Source organism: Chinchilla lanigera, unplaced genomic scaffold (assembly GCF_000276665.1).
Source record: "Chinchilla lanigera isolate Chin_1 unplaced genomic scaffold, ChiLan1.0 scaffold00023, whole genome shotgun sequence".
Classification (NCBI taxonomy): Eukaryota; Metazoa; Chordata; class Mammalia; order Rodentia; family Chinchillidae; genus Chinchilla; species Chinchilla lanigera.
The window spans coordinates 11,513,177-11,532,567 of record NW_004955424.1 but is presented as its reverse complement, the minus strand read 5'-3'; the positions used below and the strand labels follow the sequence as shown (position 1 = coordinate 11,532,567).

Here is a 19,391-nt window from a genome sequence, read left to right as displayed (position 1 = left end):
CAGGACCTTCAGTTCCAACTTGTCATCCAGATGCCCATTTCTCTAGGGGGAAAGCTTGGCTCTGATCTGAGTTCACAATCATTTCGACAACCCCTGGAAAACATGAGTGACTGGGGGACATGTTTGGACCAATATAGCCTGAACTATGGGGCAAAGGGCCAGGGGGTGCCACGGGCACCAGAGCAAGGGCAGGAATGAGGGGTTGGGGCTAAATTAAAGTGAAGGTTGGTGAGAAGAATCTATAGGGTGTTGCTTTGGGGTTTCCATCTGGATGGAGCCCCAACCCTCATGGCCCAGTTCTCTTTGATCTCTGTCTAGCACAGGATCTCCCTGAGTTACAGAGGGAGGATTAGTAATACTGAGGAGGAAGGGAGAGACACCATGTGCTTTACTTACTGGCAATGCAGTGGATACCATTTTGGGGATCTGATGGGACATTTTCCATGGGGATCTTTATAACTGAGGGAGGAGGGAACTGGGGCTGGAGAAAAACAGTGGGAAAAGCTGATGAACACACCAAGGCAAGCACTTTGGCTTTCTTGCCAAGTTAGAAAATTCATATATCCACAGTGTGCAAACCACCGTCTTCTTCACCTCCAGGCTAAACTGGGGGGTTGGTTCCTGCAAACATTCTGGGGCCCACTGAGAGGAAACAGGCATAGTTAACCCAAGTTCTAGATAGGAAAGAACTCCTCTAGGAATGTCACTCCTCAGATTCATCTGTCACGTCACCAGTGGTTTGGGAATGAACCACATAATAGCTGTGTGGCTATGAAGACATGTAAAATGAATTTGCATAAACAGAATCCCATTCTTATTGAATTTATCACATAATCTAAGAGATATTTCTTTCTCAACATCAAAATAGTTCCAGGCACATGGGAGCCATTCAAATGAACCAGTGAAAAAGAAGTATTTATCTTCAGAAATATTTGGACTCTGTCTACGGTTTTAGAGTCTGCCTTTGTAAATTATCTACAAAAAATATATATGAATGAATTATAGTACTCTCTCCTTCCAGGAAAAGGACAGCAATTAAAGACCAGGGGGATATTGTGGCCAATCACTACCATCGGAGGATAGCTTCATCACCACCAACCAGTCAGCAAGGGTCCCAACCCTGGGAGTCTGTGAGCAGCTTTCATTTGCAAAGGGCAAGACTGCTAGGAGAACAAGACAAAGTAGAGAAGGGTTGTAAGTCTGGGTCAAACTGGGAAAGTGGGAGCCTAGCACAGCGTTAGGAGACGGCGTGGCAGCTCAGGGAGAAATCAGAGTCAAGGTCAAGGAAGTTTTTCTTAATACCATCCGTGTCCTCATTTCTTATAAACACTTGAACCAGACGGCCTTTCTGCCTAACATTCTGAGATATACTATAACTTTTGGACTGGCTCCTTGTCTGTTGATTCCCTAACTGTTTTCGGGGTGGGATGCTAAAGAAGCATAGGAGAAAAAAGGGGTAGATGGCGCAACCAGGCAGTCCCAGTTTCTGGGAAATAAAGCCATTCTCCCTGCCGTGAGACCACTTGCCTCTTCCCACTTCCATCCACACTACCCTCCAGACAGTGCCCAGCAAAGTTTGCACCCAGCCCTTCCTGCCTGTCCCGCAGCCCAGGCTATCTGTAAGTCCCCGTCACACCACTTCCCCCAGGCCTGCTCCTTATTTGGAAGTATTCTCTATATCTGCTTTCATGTTGGAGCCATCTCCTGTCCCATTCCTTCAGGGACCAGTGCTGCTGTTGAAAATGGCCCCAAGAACCCACACAAATGAGAGAGTGGGCTTGGCCAATCAACTGTTTCCTGGACAGGGAGGCCCACCATGAAGAGCGTCAGGAGCACGTGAGCTCCGAGCAGCTCAGACCAAGACCAGCAGAAGCCTCAGCTCATCCTGGACGGGGTTCACACGTTGCTGCAGGACCCCTGAGAAGCCACTCCTCCCTGGCCCAGGTACAAGAGGAGGGGAGCTCTCTCAATCTCCCGCTCTGCCCAAGCCTCACTTCCTCTCCCACCTCCTCATCACTGTCCTCAGGGGCCCCTTTCCTTTTCTTCTTTTTGTCTGCCTCCTTTTTCTCCTTCTCTGGGAGGATGTTGTCGATCCAAGCCAGATCATGCTGGGAGAAGACGAAGTCCAGCAGCCTTCGAACAAGGATGAGGCCCAGGATCTGTGAAGGGAAGACAGAGAAGGCTAAAGTTTTGTGGGAGTCCAGAGAAAAGTATGGGTTAGAAAGTTTTCTCCCTCAGCATGGTTTTCCTGTGGCAGGTCCTCTTGTGGTCAGTGTCTTTAGGGTCATTCTGAAGTCCCCACATGCCATTGTTCACCTCCCACTCCCTCTCGGTTCCTCAGAACCCCAATTCTTTCCTCAGAACCCCAATTTATTCATTCATTCATTCTTTCTTTCTTTTTTGGCTATGTAGTTCAGCTTGAGCTCAAATTTGCAATGATCCTCCTGCCTCCACTTAGAAACATTATTTTCAAAAAATGAATGGGGACAATGCTCTGCACTGTCCTGGTTGTAACCTGAGTTGCTCACTGATCTTTCTGAGCCTCATCCTTCTCATCCGTAAGAGAGAGTGAACATCAGTACTCCAGGAGCTGGTGTAGGCCAACTGGAACAGTGCTCAGTAAATACAAAATTTAACTATTATTATCCTTCCCTTCCTCCTCTCTAAAGCCTAGGAGGACCCTGTTGGGGAGGATCCACTTCCCTTTCCAAGGCGTGCCGATTCTCAGCTCTGGCTGCAGACTTACATTCACCTGCAGACTTACCCAAAATACCAAAGCCTGTGCTTTTCCAAGAGATTCTGATTTAATCGATCTGTGTTGCTTCTTAAAAGCAGCTAGAGTCAAGAACCACTGAGTAGGGCCCTTCCAAGAGCACACATGTGAAGACCTTACCGAGGCCTGCAGGTAATCAGGGGGCATTAGGCCCCATGCTCTGGTCCTCTAACATGGACTGGGCCCGCTTCCCTCCCATAGGATTATTTAGGGGGTCAAATGCAACACATTTTTGGCTTTTTATACCCTTTTTAAAATTATGGAATAACTTCAAGCTTCCATAAGAATTTTAAGAATGTTCAAAGAACTCTTATACACATCTCCCCAGCTCAAATTTCATACTGTCATTAGGTTTTGAGGTTCTTCGTCTGTGAGCCTAGTCCTCATCCCCTTTATCTTTTCAAATTCAGCTACTGTGCCTGGTGAGAAGATTTATACTTAGTATGCATCCCCTTCTGAGGTCTAAGTGAGTGCTGGCAGTAGGGAATCTCCAGTCCCATCTTCACATCCCCTTCTCCAGCCCAGGAGTTTGGCCGGCTTTGCCGAGCTCAGCATGCGGGTCATGCCTGCAGGTCTATGTGACACCCAGAAATTCTTTACCCTGCCCTCCTGTCCATTCCCACCGCACAGCATCTGGCCAGACCTCACAACTTGGTCTGTGTCTGTTTCTTCAACCGGACAGAGCCAGGTCATCAGTGGGGAGAAGGCAGAGGGGATGGAAGATAAGGCCAGGTTGCTGGGCCTCCCAGCAGACACCTGTCCACACCACCCTGCTGAACAGGAGGGGAGGCCCATGCCTGCCTTACCATGACCGGGAAAATGATGGCGGCCACAGTGGACTTGAGGATCCAGAGGACAGCGAGGCAGAGGATCTGCACCAGGGTGAAGAGGTGGATGCGGCGCAGGGGTACATGGCGCAGGAAGGCGTGGTCTGGCTGGTGCTTGGCGGGCATCAGGAAGAGCTTGCAGCGTTCCCAGAACTGGTGAGGAGAGTGCGGGTCTCAACTAGGCAGCCAGGACCCTGGGGGCGGCAGGCCTGCTGGGGCCTGGGACTAGAAGGGGTGCCTTGGTGGGGTCTCAGAGAAAAAGAGAGAGAGTAATAGCAGGGCAGACATATAATATGGGAGAAGGGGTCCTTAGCCCCAGATGAGGGGAGAGGCCCTGGAGATGGTCTCAAAATGAACACGGCCCATATTCCAAGAAAATGCAACTGAACACAAACTATCCAAGAAGTCCTGGGATTTTTGTGGTAGATATAGAATACAATATTTTCTTCTGCAGAGTTGCCTGAGGAAGTATGGCAAAATGCCCTTTGGAGTGAGCTTGATTTGGGTTGGTTTTTTTTTTTGGTTTTTCTCCGGTACCAGGAACTGAACTCACGACCTTGCGCTTGCCAGGAAAGCGCCTTTGCCGCTGAGCTAAATCCCCAGCCCTGATTTGGGTTTTGAATTCTGAGCCTGAGCTTCCCCACTGGTGCACTGGGAACCTGACTGTACAGATTAGACACCTGTAAAGTGCCTAGTAGAGCTACTTTGCCTGGCACGTAGTAAATGATGGCACCATCATTACTATGGTTCTTTTATTGAATTGGGAAAGCAAACATTTTCTTGGTTACAACTACACGTGGAATGCTCATGGAGGGTCACAGCAGCTGGGGAGGGGACAGCCTCACCTGGATGCCATTCAGGGAGGCCACACCCATGTAGAGGAACACTCCGTACAGAACCGGCATGGGGATGTACTGAAATGAAAGCAGAGTTCTGGATTGGGTCTCTGCCTGGGGCGGGGACCTTACCACCCTGATCTAGATAAAGGTGTTTGCCAACCACAGAGGCAGCGGGGGAGCTGGACGCCTGAAGCAACTGAGGCCTGAGAGCAGAGGTGGAGGCAGTGAGTGGGTGGGGTGGGAAACGAGGGCCACTCAGGGGCCACTGCTCCCTCCTCTAGCAGGAGTGGCCAGCGGAGCACACAGCTGCTCCCAGCCTGGGCCCTCTCCCAGTTCTGTGGAAGCCACACGGCTTGGCGGAAGACCCTCCTTCTGGAAGATGAGAAAGCTCCACAGACTGTGCTATGCTTATTGCCGCCAGCCCCTTCCCACCTCCAGGCTCAGCTGAGGCCTCCTCCAGGCCTACCTGAGCCTGTTAGGAACCGGCAGCTTTTAGTGAGCTGACCTACATCAGAGGGAATATCCAGGACACTTAAAATCACCCGTCATGCGCATCAGATTAAAAAAGAAGTCAAAAGAAAAATATATAAACTGACCATGAATAATCATCAACAAATCTTCCTTCCAAACATGCACACCAGCCAGTTGTTTGCTTTTTCAAAAATTGGGTATCATTCATAGTGTACTACAGTCATCTCCCAAACCTTGAAAGCCTCAGCGGCATTTCTCCTCTGTCTGTCTAAGCTGTTTTTCTGCTCCTTTATCTTCTTCCTTGCCAGTTATCCGATATGTACCACTGTGCCCAGGGGCCGCCTGGCTCTGGGTAGAACACTGGCAAGCACAAAGAACCAGGCGAATGTGGCTGTCCAACTTGTAGGTAGCATTTATGAATGTCAGCACATCCAACCAAGTAAATAACCTCTCTTTTAAGGTAAGTTAGACTGCATTCATTTTTAAATACAAAGCATGACTTGGACCTGTGCACTGTAAATTTTAACCCAAGACATTTGAACTAAAACGTCATTTATGTATCTAGGGAGTACTGGGGATCAAAACCAGAGCCTTGAACATACTGGGCAAGTGTTCTACTATTGAGTTACACTACAGTCCCTTAAACTAAAAGTTTAATAGGAAATGATATGACCCTTTTATCATTCCGTTAGCTTATGATATTTTTGCGTAATTATGAATCAAGGTAAAAACTTCAAAAAACACTGTCCTAATTACCCTCAAGGTGCGGGAGCAATTGAGAAATTAAATCTTGAGTAAAAAATTTAGCTACAACTTAGAGCAACTCAAATTTAAAATCACTTACAATTCCACTTTTGCCCTAATGAGTGCAAAAATCACATCAAATTTGAGAGCTGGATTAAGTATTAGATGATTTATAATTGCCAGTCACCGATTATTACGTCATCGCATTAGGAAGCCAAGGAAATTGTCCTCATCTTGTCCTTTGCAGCTTTCCCAGCAAACCCCAAAAGGCTAGGACATCGCACTCATCCCAGTGATGGGGCTATGACCTGGAATTTCAGATTAATCAGCACAAATCTTCTATGGATCTCCAAGAACAGGCTCTTTTCAAATATTAATGAAACATAAAAAGTGGCAAAACATTACCTTCCATGTTTGTTTTAATAGTTAAATAGTTAAAGCAGTCAATAATGATTATAGCCTTCTTATGTAGTTTGAGGCTGAAACCCCGCGGGTCACAGGGGGCCTGGGTAGGGAGTTTCTGACTCCTCAGAGGCAGTCCTAAAGAACTGTAGCGAAGTGCAAACAAAAAGCAAAACAAACCTTCACAGCCTTGGGATAGAGTGGCAAATCTACAGGATTGAGTGGATAAGTCGTTCATGCTGCCCGTTACATCTGTGGCTACTGCATCCCTCTGTGCCTTCATTTGACAAGATAACCAAATATTTGCAGATTGGTTCTGGAAAGTCTGAAGATTAGCACTGAATACGGTGTAAAATCAATACAACTATTTACTGATTCTTATGGGGGGGGATACTTGATACTCATAGTATAGTGGAATAACATCTTTAGCAACATCTGTCAGGTTGTTAAAACTGCAAAATTTGGCCCCCCACCAAAACCTACTGAATTAGAATTAGTATCTATTTTTTATAATATCTCCAGCTGATTTTTATATAAAGTTTGAGACACAGCTGGACATGGTGGTTCACACCTGTAATTTCAGTCTATCCCAGGGAACTTAGTGACTTTGTGAGACCTGTCTCAAAATAAAAAATAAAGGGCTAAAGGATATAGTGCAATAAAGGCCCTAGGTTCAATGCCCAGTAACAGAAAATAATTGAGATGCCCTGGAACAAAATTCTATTGGAAGAATTGGTACAAACAAAAGTATATTGAACAGGTGATAGAGGATCATTAGTGAAAATGGCAGGACCAGTAAGTAGGATGCAAGTTACCCTCTCCACAGTTTGCATGATTATCTCCTCTGTCACCTACATAAACAAGATTTTGACCAAAGTGTGGTCTTGAGTAACAGCTGTCCTTTGTAATTGCCCCCTCTCCTTTCTTTCCCTCTCTCTCTCCCTCTTTTCTCCTGTCTGTTTTTGGTCATGCTGGGGATTGACCCAAACCTTGATACATGTTAAGCAAGTGATCTAGCATGAGTTACACCCCTAACCCTCAGGCTAAGCACTCTGTGAGTCCAATACTCAGCCATGCCTAGTGTTAATAGGCATAGGCAAACTTACAGTTGCAAAAAGTTAATGTTTCTGGAAAAATTATCTTGATGGAAAATAAATTATAAGATTAAGCTAGGATCTCACATGTTAAATTAAATTATATTTTTCTTCAACTGGCTGTACCAAATTTCTTTTCCTTAGCATAGAATTAGTCCAGTACTGGTGTGTCAGCTAGTGATAACGCTTTAATCACTTAACAGTTTTGAAGGTCTATTTTTATAAAAGGTCTATTGTTGAAGGTCTGTTTTATAAAAGGTATGGACCTTGATATAATCCAATCTTAAATGCTATGATCAATTAAAAAATCTAGATAGGTCTATTTATCAAAATTTTGCACAAAATTTACCAAAAATTTGCACAAAGTTTATCAAAAACTTTGTATAAAACTTATCCAATAGATTAACTATTGGCAAAATAAAGCATATTACAGGGGTTTTTTTTACTCATTGTGAATGAATATAGGTAGGTAGAGTTTTTCAGATCCTGTTGTATTGGATGAAAAGACAATATGAAAGCATTTGGAACTATGTAGACCCATCTACACAGCCTATTTTATAAAATGCATAAATTAATATAGACATACACTCCACAGCCTGAAAGAGTTACATTTGGGCTAAGAACTGCAATAGAAGGAAATTTGCACTGTTACTCAAAATGTGGAACTATTACATGCACCCAAGAGTGAGCAAGGTGACTATACATCACTAAAAGGACAAGAACACCAAGAGCTTTGGCAATGTCAAATCTTGTGCATAGAACTCTTTTCTTTTTCTCCTTTTCTTTTCTTTTTTTTTCTTTTGCAGCAACAGAGATCAAAGCCAGAGCTTTGTGTGTGCTAAGCAAGTACTCTGCCACTGAGTTACAGCCCTACTCCCTCATTTCAATTATTTTAATCAGACTGCTGTGTCCAGGTTACCTACATTCAGAAGATAGACAATATTAGTGCAGAAACAAGAATTTATCAAAATCAGATGTCAACAGTATGACCATGAAAACCTAGAAAGTGTATCCACAGAATATAATATGTCCATGAAAGAACTGATCCTGTTATGAGTGAGACAAAAGAAAGGAAACTGTAGTGGAATTTTCTACCTGCTTTGTGTTCTATTCAAATACGCATAAAGGCTAGTGGAAAGGGCTGAACTGCTGAGCACGACAGTGGGGCAATGCGCCTGGACTGCCCAAGGTCTGAGTTCCTGTCACAGGCACACGGGAACTGCTGTCTACAAAATGTTTCAAGGAATTTTTTTGTTTTTGTTTTTCTCCGGTACTGGGAACCAAACTCACGACCTTGCGATTTCCAGGCAGGCACTTTGCCACTGAGCTAAACCCCCAACCCTTGTTTCTAGGAATTTTTGACCCTTAAAGTATACTGTTCTCAGAGTGGAGTTTTTGACACAAATGTTTATCAAATAGTATCAGGACTGGAATACACAGTGGTTCTTTAGAGCTCTTTCCACAAAAGTATATCTTTTCTGACCATTTAAAATAGACTTATAAAATAAAATAAATTAAAATAAAATAAAATATACCCTGGTTTTTTTTCAGTGTTGTGGTTTGAACCCAGGGCTTCAACCATGCTAAGCAAGTGCTCTATCACCAAACTACATCCTCGGCCCCTAAAACACAGTTTACATAAACAAAATACCTGTCCGCCTGTGTGTTACCTGTTTCTAGCACATGGAAATATTTTGTTAAAACTCCTCAACCTAAACCTACTGCTTAGGTATGCCCAGCACTGATTCTTATGCCAGAAACATTTTTCATAAGTGAGTCAAGAACCACTGTGCTTTGGTCTTTGTTTTTTTACCAGGTCGCCCCCAACAAGTTGTTCTGAGACGTTCAAGGGAGGGAAAAAAGCTGCAAACATTTGGAGCAATTACAAATAGCTGTAATTCAAGAAAGGAATGTCTTATGTGGGTAACCGTCAAGGGAAAGGGTCATTGATAAGCGACTGGCTGCAGTGGAGAGGCTGCAGAAACATCTTCTCCTAACGTAGTACAGGAGACCTGCCTCTAACGTAGCACCACTGCTGTGTTAGTCTCTTCCAGCTGGCCTGGTGGGACATGAGCAAGAAAAGGTTCAAACTGTGTGGGAAAAAGTCACTTATGTGCCAAGACATGCCAGATAGAGGAGCAGAGAAGAGGCCCAGAGAACAGTTCAACATCCCCATCCCCACCCCACAAGGTTTAAACCAGAAAATGGGCAAGCAAGAAGGCCTTGAGCAAGCTCCAAACCATAGCAACATGGACACTCCCAGCTGGGAAGTTCCTGATCTAAGCAGGGCTGGAAGTTGGCAGAACTTGCTGGGGAGGCGTTCTCTGGGAAGGAGGGAGCACAGCCGAGGTTCGTGAGAGAGAGTAGACAGGATCGGCAATAGTACACAAGATGACAATGATGGCACTGGGATGGCACAGTGGCGTGATAAGGTCTTATCATTTTTAGGGGTCCACAGGCAAGTAGTCCTCCCACCCCTGAGGCCTAGTTCTGTGTTTCCCCAGGTGATGAGGCCTGAGTGGGGTGCAGAGCCTCACCTTCAAAATGGGAGCCAGAAAGACAGAGATTCCCGTCAGGATGAAGACAATGATGCCAGTCACTCTCTGTTCCCTGGCAGAGAAGAGCACATTGTCAGGGGTGACCTTGGAGACATTCAGTGACCGTTCCCAGCCGCCTGCCCCTCTGTGGGCCCTGAAGGTTATGTCCAAGGCCATGGCCTCAAAGGGCTTCTACATCAGCCTGAGGCCCAGCTGACCCACCCAGGGAAGAAAGGGGCCTCTGACAGAGGGCAGAAAATGTTGAAGGGGCATCAGGAAGGTTGTTCAGAGTAGTGTCTAATGACAGGGCTGCTTGAGCCAGACAGACTGGGGTTGAACTTGGCTCTGCCACATACTCATTATGTGGCATCAGGCAAGGTCCTGGAGGTCTTGAGCTGAGTCGAACAGAGATAATCATGGCACCTATATACCTATTACCTGTCCCTCGTGAAACGATCTCCCACTGCTGGCGGAACACGGGTCCGTAGTTAGGCAGGCAGGCTTTCCTGAGTGCCAGGCCCATGCACAATACAGGTTGGAGCCCTCGACTCTGGGTCAGGTTGCTTAGACCCACGAGCTCAAGGGACTCCCCAGTCTTGGGCCTTTTAGTCAGGCAGAGAAGCCTCTCTCAGGGCTGGACAGCACCAGCTGTCCCAAGGCCTGGGAAGAAGCCCACAGGGCAGTTCTTTAGGAGGATGCCTTGGCCTGGTGTGGACTAAGGAGGCCTAAGAAGCACATCTTCTTAGATGTGCTTCCCTGCCTGAAAGAGCTTGGGAACCTGACACAGGAATGAAAAGAGCCACAAGGGAAAGAACAGAAGTGATAGGCCAAGGCCATAGTCCAGACAGCAGGCATGGGCCCAGGAAGTCTTTCTGGAGGAATGGAGATAAAGCAGGACCTGAGCCTACCTGGAGGGTCTTGAGGAGAGTCCAAAGGCAGGACATGAAGAGGGCCTATCATGCCTAGGTAGTGAGAGCTTCTGGGGCTCATGTGTGTGTGTGTGTGTGTGTGTGTGTGTGTGTGTGTGTGTGCTACTTAGAGGCTGCAAAGAAAATATACCACTTAGAACCGAATTTCCCTCTCTCTTTCCAGTCAGGATGTCATTCCTGCTCCTGTGGCTCCTGAGGTGTCACAATAGCCGCCCTTTCCACCAAAATTCCTTAATGGTAAGAAAAGCAGGTTTCCCCTCTCCCGCTCGCGTTCAGGTGACCCAGGCCCTGACCCCTCGTACCTGACCCCCAGGAACTGGGGCTGCTCCCCAGGGGCGCTGGTCTCCGTCTCCATCTTGAGGCTGTCAATGTGGGCAATGGAGATGACAGTGGCAGCCACATACCAGGGGAGCCCCGTGAAGGAGCACAGGGCCATGAGGATGCCCACCCAGAACAGGTCCAGATGGTAGCCGGCGGCCTTCTGCAGGGGCAGTGGGACAGAGAGGGAGTGGGCCTTCTGGGAGTCTGCTCTTCCTCAAAGCAGCTATTTTGTGGAACCCAGCTCAACCCCCACACCCCGTCCAGAGTTACTCTGTGAGGGGGCTGTCATCCTGAGCAGCTCCTTGTGAGGGCTTCAGAGGTGTTCAGATCTCACCAGCCCTAAGGGTGGCTTGTTGCCACCGGGTCTGAAAAGGTCAGCTGGGTAAGGGACACAGGTAATGGAGGAGAGGAGTGTTCATGCATCCAAAGGCCCTGAGTTTGGGGAGAAGGGCTCTTGCCCAGTGGCCACAGTGCCTCTGCAATTTCTGGAAGAGGAGCCCAAGCTGGGGCAGGCCTTACATGTAGCCTAGGTGGGGTCAGGGGAGGGTAGCTTGAGTCTTCTTAGACTCAGAAGCAGGGAGTTTTAGGGTCGAGGGGTCTAAGAAGGTTTCCTGGCCTCATAATTCCAGGCCTATCCCTCTGTCAGTATCTGCTTAGATGCCCCAGTTTACTTTCATTGGGCACAGAGCTGGAGGGTTACTTTGAGAGGCAAGAAGGCTGTGCCCAGGGGCCCAACTGCTCTCGATCCTGATCCTTAATCACATCAAGTCAATCCCCTCAACACACCAAGTGGGAACTTGTCTTCTGCTCAGGGTACTGAGCATCTCCCTCCTGAAATCCTTCTGACTTTGCCCCTAGCACCACCTCACCTTCAGTTTGTTCTCCTTCCTGTTGACAATGACGGCTGTGATCTGCTGGTCCATGAAGATCAGGATGGTCACCAGCAGAGCGGGCAGGATACTTGCCAGGTACACCCACCACGGGTTCTTCCCAAAGGGGGCCACAAACCAGCCTCGGTCAGGCCGCGTGGGCTGAGCAGAGCAAATGAAGAGGGTCCTTTCCCCTCTCTCTTGTTCCAGCACTTGCCTGCTGGCCACGCTCCCCTCTTGCTACCTTCCCCCACCCAGAGGTACTTTTAAAGTACAATGTTCTCCCTTAAAGATGTTAGGCACCTGCAGCTTTAGAGACCAAGAGGCCACAGACAGGGAAAGAAGTGTGAACGCAGCTGGGATCTGCAGAATTAGGGGATAATTTGCTGCAGCTGCCCCGGGGTCGGTTGGGACACAGGAAGGAGATCAGAAAGGGGAGCAGGAGATGGAATGTGGTCACTAATCACAAAACAGCAAGAGGCAGAAATGAGGCCCTGTGGGCAAGGATAAAGCATTCGATGGGCCCAGGGTCTGACATGCCTGCCTCTCCTGAGCCGCCTGTCTGTAGAATTATAAAACGCCAAACATCAATTCAGACCTGCACTTTGAAAATAAGGGGTTATTTGTGCAGAAGCTGATGATTTTCTCCTGTTGTATTTAAGAGAAAGGTTCTTTTCAGGGCAAACAAGTCGTATGTGTTTAAACTACTCAGGCAAACCCTGAAATAACATCTTGCAAGTCAGGACCTCAAAAGCAAAGAGGGTAGCACTAGATTAGAACCTGGACTCTTGACCCTGGTTAGATGTTGGTGCATCTGGGGGGGAACTGGGTTTGAGCTCAGCCACGGCAAACGGCACCAACTTGGACTAATGGGTACTTTCTGAAGCAGTGATTCTCAGCTTTGAATATGCCCAGAATCACCCAGAAGACTTATGAAAATGCAGGTTGCCAGCCCCAGCCCCAGTTTTCGGATTCTATAGGTGTAAGGGACTGAGAATTTGCATTTCTAACAAGTTCCCAAGTGAGCATGTGATGCTAGTCCAGAGGCCATGCTTTGAGAATCACTCCTCCAAGGTATCATTTTCAACAGATCCCAGCTGGCCCGGCTTGTACTGCCAAGGTTGGGGAACTGGAAACGCTCAGAAGAGGTTTCAGCTGGCATCTTCCTCCTTCCAAGGTTTCGCTGTAATTATGTCTGTACCCTCCTCTCAAAGGAAGTCCCTGGGAAACTACACAGGAAGGAAGGAGTGGCGCACACACAGAACCAACAGCGTTTAGGTAGAGAGGAGAAAGTTTGATGAGCACAGAGGTCCAAGGGCGACAGCGAGTGTACAGGCAGGGCGAGTGTCCCGAGCAGGGGCAAGGGGCAAACCTTGATAACACTGGGCACATGCAGCTTGGGTGTTTCCAGGCCAAAACAGGCATCGATTCCACAGAACAGCAGGATGGAGAAAATGATGGAAAAGTCAGCCACCAGGGCCCGGACCTGCAGAAAGGAGAGGAGCAAGTGAGCAAAGTATCTACTCATCCTGGGCTGACGCAGCACTCCGGCAGCAAAGAGAAGAGTTAAAGGCTGCTTCGGAGCTAGCAGGCCTATGCGCAAGCCCTTACGGCTGTGTGACCTTGGGGATGCATGCTAGCTTTCTGAGCCTCGCTTTCCTCTTCTCTGAGATGGAGATGATGATGGAACCTACATCAACAGCAAGTGAGCCATGGCGCATTCGAAGTGCCTGGCAGGGAGTAGTCAGCCTGGGCGCTGTGATCCGTATGGCTGTTTGCTGGTATAGTACACTGAGCTGGGTCACCCAGCAGGTGTGATGAGGGCAAGGCTTGAACTCGGAGGAAACCCTAGCGCCTGTCTTGGAGAGTGTGCCGACTGTTCATGAGGTACGGGAGGGGAAATGTGCAGAGAGAGAGGTCCTCTTTGCCTGTTAAATGAGTCCAGATTGTCTAGCTGTTGTTCTCTGTGTACATTTTGTTAATATTGCTTGGTATTAAAAGATAAGCCTAGGGGCTGGGGATTTAGCTCAGCGGCACAGCACCTGCCTGGCAAGCGGGAGGTTGTGAGTTCGATTCCCGGTACTGGAAAAAAAACCAAAAAAACAAAAAACAACAAATAAAAGATAAACCTTAACACCCAAATTATGTTAGAATAACAAAATAATCGATACATATATATGTTTGCTTTTAGTTTTTGCGACAGGGTCTCATTATGTAGTTCAGGCTGTCCTTGAACTCACTGTGCAGCCCAGACTGACCTCTGACTTGTGGTGAGTGATCCTCCTGCCTTCTCCCCGAGAGTTCTGGGATCACAGGCTTGTGCCACCACACTCGACTGCAAAATCTTACCTATATAAATGTCCTTTTGTTAGTGTTTAGGAAGAACTGCCTTCCGGAAGTGACCTTTGTCAAAGCTACCTCTTGGAGCTGGCTGTGGTCCTGGACTTAGTAACGGAAATGGTGAGGAGGGAAAAGGGGAAGGGTGAGCGTGAGCAAAGGCTCTTCGCTAGTGTCTGCACATCTGGAAGATGGTTTGAGATTTATAACTGTAGGCATGTGTGTGCATTTTTGGTAAAGTACGTGGGCTTACTGTATACAAAGTTCATACTCTTGCGTAGCATCTAAGCCTTATAGATGTCCTGAGGTAACAATGTATGATTTGAAAATAGAGGTAGATTAAATATTTTTTTGTTCTAATTGATAGAAAAGATGCATCTTGGAACTGTCACAGTACTGTAGACAGTGTGTGTCAGGACTCGTCATTAGGCTGGAGCAGAGGGGCAGAAGGAAGCCTAGCGCAGAGATGTGTGCAGTGTGTTCAGATTTACATTTTGGTGAGAACCACTGATGTGCGTGCAGCTTCCAGCTGTATGATCAGGATGTGTTAATAATTCAGGAGGAACATGCCTTCTTGCTAATATCTTAATAGTAGAGATCTAGCCAGCTGTGGTGGTGCATGCCTCTAGTCTCACCACTTGTGAGGCTGAAGCAGGACTGCCACAAGTTCCAGGCCAGCATAATGAGCTTAAGGGCAGCCTGAATTACAGAGCGAGACTCTGTCTCCAAAAAAAAAAAAAGGCAGAGATCTGATAACCTCAAAAACAAGTTTGGTGTACTCTGTCGCTTCATGTCTCATTTTAGATTGAACATTAAAGGACTGCCATATTTCAGTTGTAACTCTGCCAAGACTTCTATCGAGAGGCTGCTGTCGTTTTTATCTTCAGTGAAATTTTTCTTCCCAAGAAAGGCAGGGTTATAATTTTTTCCAACAGATTGAGTTGGTGAGGTGTATTCTTGGTCATCAAAATACTGTTGTAGCTTTGGGGTTCTGAATTGGTGAATGTTTATGATGCGTGGAAAAGCATGACACACCCTGTACAATCTCAGCCACACAGAACGGCACGTGCACACGGGGCCCAGGAGGATGTAGCCAGCCAAGCTGCTCATGCCTGTGGGTGACTTTGTTCTTTGCTTCTTGTGTTTTTGTTTCCTGTAATGCTCACACTCGCTTTTAAAAATAAAGATTTTTTTTTGGTGAGGGGTCCTTTTGAGACAGAGTCTCGCTATACAGTTCAGGCTGGCCTTAAGCTCACTTTGTAGCCCAGGCTGGTCTCAAACTTGCAACGATCCTCCTGCCTCAGCCTTCCAAGTGCTGGGATTACAGGAGCGCACCATCATGCCCAGTGAAGAATAAGGATTATTTTTGAAACAAACAAACAAAAAATCATGTGGAAGTGTAAAGTCCAAGCTAAGGATTGAAAGGAGACAAGGAAAGACAGTTCCCTCTATAAGACACAAAGACTTCTAAGAGATGGAAGGAATGGGAAGGGAGAGGGAGGGCATGTGAAAAGAATTAAGATGTGTTGTGTACATGTACCAACTCCACACAGCGAATGGAATCATTTTGTACTGCACACATGGACTAATAAGAATAAAATTTTTAAAAATACTTATAAGCTATGGAAATGAAGATTGTGATGCTGGAGTACATCTCAACCAGTGAAACAGAATAAAGAGTCCACAGACAGACCGTGTCACATAGGAACATTTGCTATATAGCAAAGGAAGCCTTGTAAAACAGCGGAGATACAACAGCCTTAAAAAAAATACTGGAACAATTGACTATTTATATAAAAACACAAAGAAACACCATCTCATACTATATACATCAGAGTCAGTTCTGCTGGAATATAGATCTAACATGAAAGAAAAAAACAATAAGCCAGTCATGGTGGTGCACCCCTGTAATCCCAGCACTGGGACGCTGAGGTGGGAGGATCACCCCAAGTTCGAGGCCAGCATGGGCTACATAGTGAGTCCAGGCCAGCCTGAACTACATAGCAAGACCCTGTCTCAAAAAAACTAAAAACACACCAAAAAACCGAAACGAAATGAAACCAAACCAAAAAACCAGTGACGCTTTTGAAGATAACATAGGAAGATATCTATGTCCAGTATTTTCTTTGAGGGAAATTTTACTATATTAAGTTACAGTCACACTAAGAATTTCTCTTTATCAAAAGATCCCATTATAAAAGTAAAAAGCTAGTCACAGAGTAGGAAAATATATTGAGGACACATATGACTACAAAAGGGCTTCTTTAACAATGTATAAAGAACTCTTGCACATTCAGAAAGAAAAAGACAACCCATAAGAAAATGTGCAAGAGATTTAAACAAACACTCCCAAGAAGAAAGTCAAATGGCCAAGTATTCAATAAATGCATGAAAATGTTTTCAACGTCATTAGTCATCCTGGCAATGAAAAATTTAAGAAACACAATAAATTACTACTACTCAGAAAAGTTAACTATGAAAGCCTGAAAATACCAAGTGTTGTCAAGGGGCTTCAAAACAAAGAACCTAGTCCTCCATGACACCAAAGTTTGTGCCCTTAATTTAAACTACTATGGGCCAGTGCCCACATGATGTTCATTATGTTAGGGGACAGACTCTCTTAGGAGACTCAGCAGAGGCCTTCCTTACTTGGTAGGTCTGACTTAGGTCCCCAGAACTGCCAGGTGCACTTACCTTGGTAGGGAAATAGCGGCTGAATTTGAACTTCTTCAGGGTCAAGGTCATGGAGTATGTCCCGAAGAAAAGGATGAAGGACATGAGCGCCAGGTCTGGGATGAACTGGCAGGAGCTCCCGAGTAGGCGCCCACCGTAGCTCAGGCACTCCTTCTTGCTCAGCAGGGACCAGTCCAGTGCTGTGAGGTTAAGGGGGTTGTACTTGGAGACCAAGCACAGGAGATAGAGTCAGGATCTTATGGTGGGTCGGCTGTGCCCTTCCCTCTGTAGTACCAGGCAGCCCACACATCTGCCCAGCCTCTGAGGGGCCCCAGCCCTGTGGGCTACACTAGTGCCCTCAGCAAGAGTGGGATTCCTGGGGACAAGCTGGTGAAAGGCGTGCCGAGCAGGCAGTTCTCTCGGAAGATCAGGAGCTGACACAGAGGATGCGTGGCTTTGCTAGCAAGAAGGAGTAGTGCAAGGGTGGGGGAAGCCTCTCCCTCAGCAGGCATGGCTCCTGTCTTGGTGAATCCACCTCGGTGGGTCTTGCTGACACCTCTGTCCTGGGGTCTCATGTGTATTCTGTCCTTTCCTTCCCCTCAGTCACAACTTAATCAGTCCCTTCTTGGAACATTTCAGTTCCCCCTTTGATGTTCCAGATCCTAAAATCCAGGCCATGCAAAACAATGAAGTTATATATGTAAATATAAAGTTTATATCCTTTGTATCCATGGGATTGATCCAACTGCAGGTCAAAAATATTTCTAAAAAAATGTATCTATACTGAGCATGTACAAACTTTCTCCCATTCCTATTCTCTTAACAATACAGTACAATAACTATTTACATAGCATTTACTTTGCATTATGTACTATCAGTAGTCTAGAGATGATTTAAATCGTACAAGAGGATGGGCATAGGTTAGATTTAAATACAACACCACTTCATGTAAAGGACTTGAGCATCTACAAATTTTGGCATTCCTAGGGGATTCTGAAATGAATCTCCAATGGATGACTTTGTTTATATATTCCTAAGAGTAATAAGAGAAGGAAGAAGAAAAGGAGAGTGATTTATAATAAAATTTAACACAGATTTTTAAAATTTTTATTTTAAAGAGAGAAAATTTCAAAACAAGGTAATAGGAGAGTAATAACGGTTAATATATTGTGTATTGTTACCTTTAAATTAGTTATTCAGAGTACAAGACAGAGGCATCTAACTGTTCAAACAATACAGTACAATAACTGTACTTTCTTTTTAATGAACTAAGAAATTAGTAGTATAACTATCTTAAGTATGATTATATACATATATATGTATATATTTGCTCTTTCCTTCTTTCCTCCTTTCCCTCATCCGAGTTTCTCTTTTGTTTTGAACAGTTTCTTCCCATTTTACAATACCTATTGTACATTTTGGATCTTACTTACTCTTTCAGCTTTTCACGCTAGGGAGACAATATGATGTCTACACGTTAGTCTCGTTTATTTCACTTTTGAGTATGGTTTCAAATTGCATCCATTTACCTATAAGTCTCAAGTTTGTCCTTTATGGCTGAGCAGTACTCCATTGTATAAAAAGACCCCATCTTTTTTTATCCATTCCTTGGCTGATGGGCATTTGCGTTGTTTCCAAGATTTAGCTATTATAAATTGTGCTGCTATAAACATGGATGCACATATATCACTGTGGTATGGTGTTTTTAATTCTTCTGGGAAGACACCCAGGAGGGAATAGCTGGGTCACATGGCACCTCCAACCCTAGGTTTTTGAGGAATCTTCACACTGATTTCCACAGTGGTTGCACCGGTCATACCTACTTTTTAAAGTTAATGTGGAAATGTTTAGAACAGCTACGTACTAAAGCAAACAGATACTTGCAACTAGCTATAATGAATGTTTGGATTAAGATAAGCAAAATAGCTTGTTACAAATAAGATCCCCAAGGAATTGTACTTCCATGTGTCCACAGTGTCCACAGCGTGACACTGGTCTTCCTGTCAAAGGTGAAATCTATTTTCCCACTGCTTTTAATCTGGGCTGGCCCGTGAGCTGCTTGGACTAATAGAATAAGGGAGGAAGAGACCTTGAGCCAGTTCAAGAGGGCTTGCAGATTCTGCCTTCATACTCTCGGAAACTGAGACACTGCTGTGAAGAGGACTGAGGAGACCACGTGGGGAGACTGGCTGAGCCCTCCGAGCTGATCTGTCAGAGGCAGCCCCAGCAGGCATGCTGGCTCAGTCAGCGATGTAACTGAGTCCAGGTGGGACCAGCAGAACAGCCAACCAAGCTACAGAATCATGAGAATCATAGCTGCTGCTGCCTTTACTCACTGGTTTTGAGGACAGTTTGTTATGCAGGAGCTGATACAAGTGAGGCGATCTGGTGTGCAAGCTTCCCACACTGTCTTACATTCTGGGGCTTCATCTCCTCTATGTGCCCACTCTCATCTGCTCCCAGTGACTGTTTTCCAGTTTGTCTCTTGAGATTTTCCCCCATGCAGTCCCTTTCCCCCACCCTTCTTAGCCCACCCACTGTCCCCTGCACAATTTTTGTGCTTTTCCTTCCTGGC

The 19,391-nt window shown here is 46.0% G+C and overlaps 1 protein-coding gene across 5 annotated transcripts in view; it reads right to left on the bottom strand.

Moving 5' to 3' along the window:
* The window catches only part of Slc4a5 (solute carrier family 4 (sodium bicarbonate cotransporter), member 5), a 111,122-nt gene that overhangs the window by 4,574 nt on the left and 87,157 nt on the right, over nucleotides 1–19,391 (bottom strand). For all 5 annotated transcript variants that reach the window (XM_005385521.2, XM_005385522.2, XM_005385520.2 and 2 more), the window contains 8 exons: nucleotides 16,838–17,038; nucleotides 13,179–13,292; nucleotides 11,807–11,968; nucleotides 10,919–11,097; nucleotides 9,688–9,760; nucleotides 4,446–4,514; nucleotides 3,580–3,753; nucleotides 2,007–2,159 (listed from right to left, as the gene is read on the bottom strand). In XM_005385521.2, the coding sequence (XP_005385578.1) occupies nucleotides 2,007–2,159; nucleotides 3,580–3,753; nucleotides 4,446–4,514; nucleotides 9,688–9,760; nucleotides 10,919–11,097; nucleotides 11,807–11,968; nucleotides 13,179–13,292; nucleotides 16,838–17,038 (1,125 nt within the window). The remainder of the gene's footprint in view (nucleotides 1–2,006; nucleotides 2,160–3,579; nucleotides 3,754–4,445; nucleotides 4,515–9,687; nucleotides 9,761–10,918; nucleotides 11,098–11,806; nucleotides 11,969–13,178; nucleotides 13,293–16,837; nucleotides 17,039–19,391) is intronic.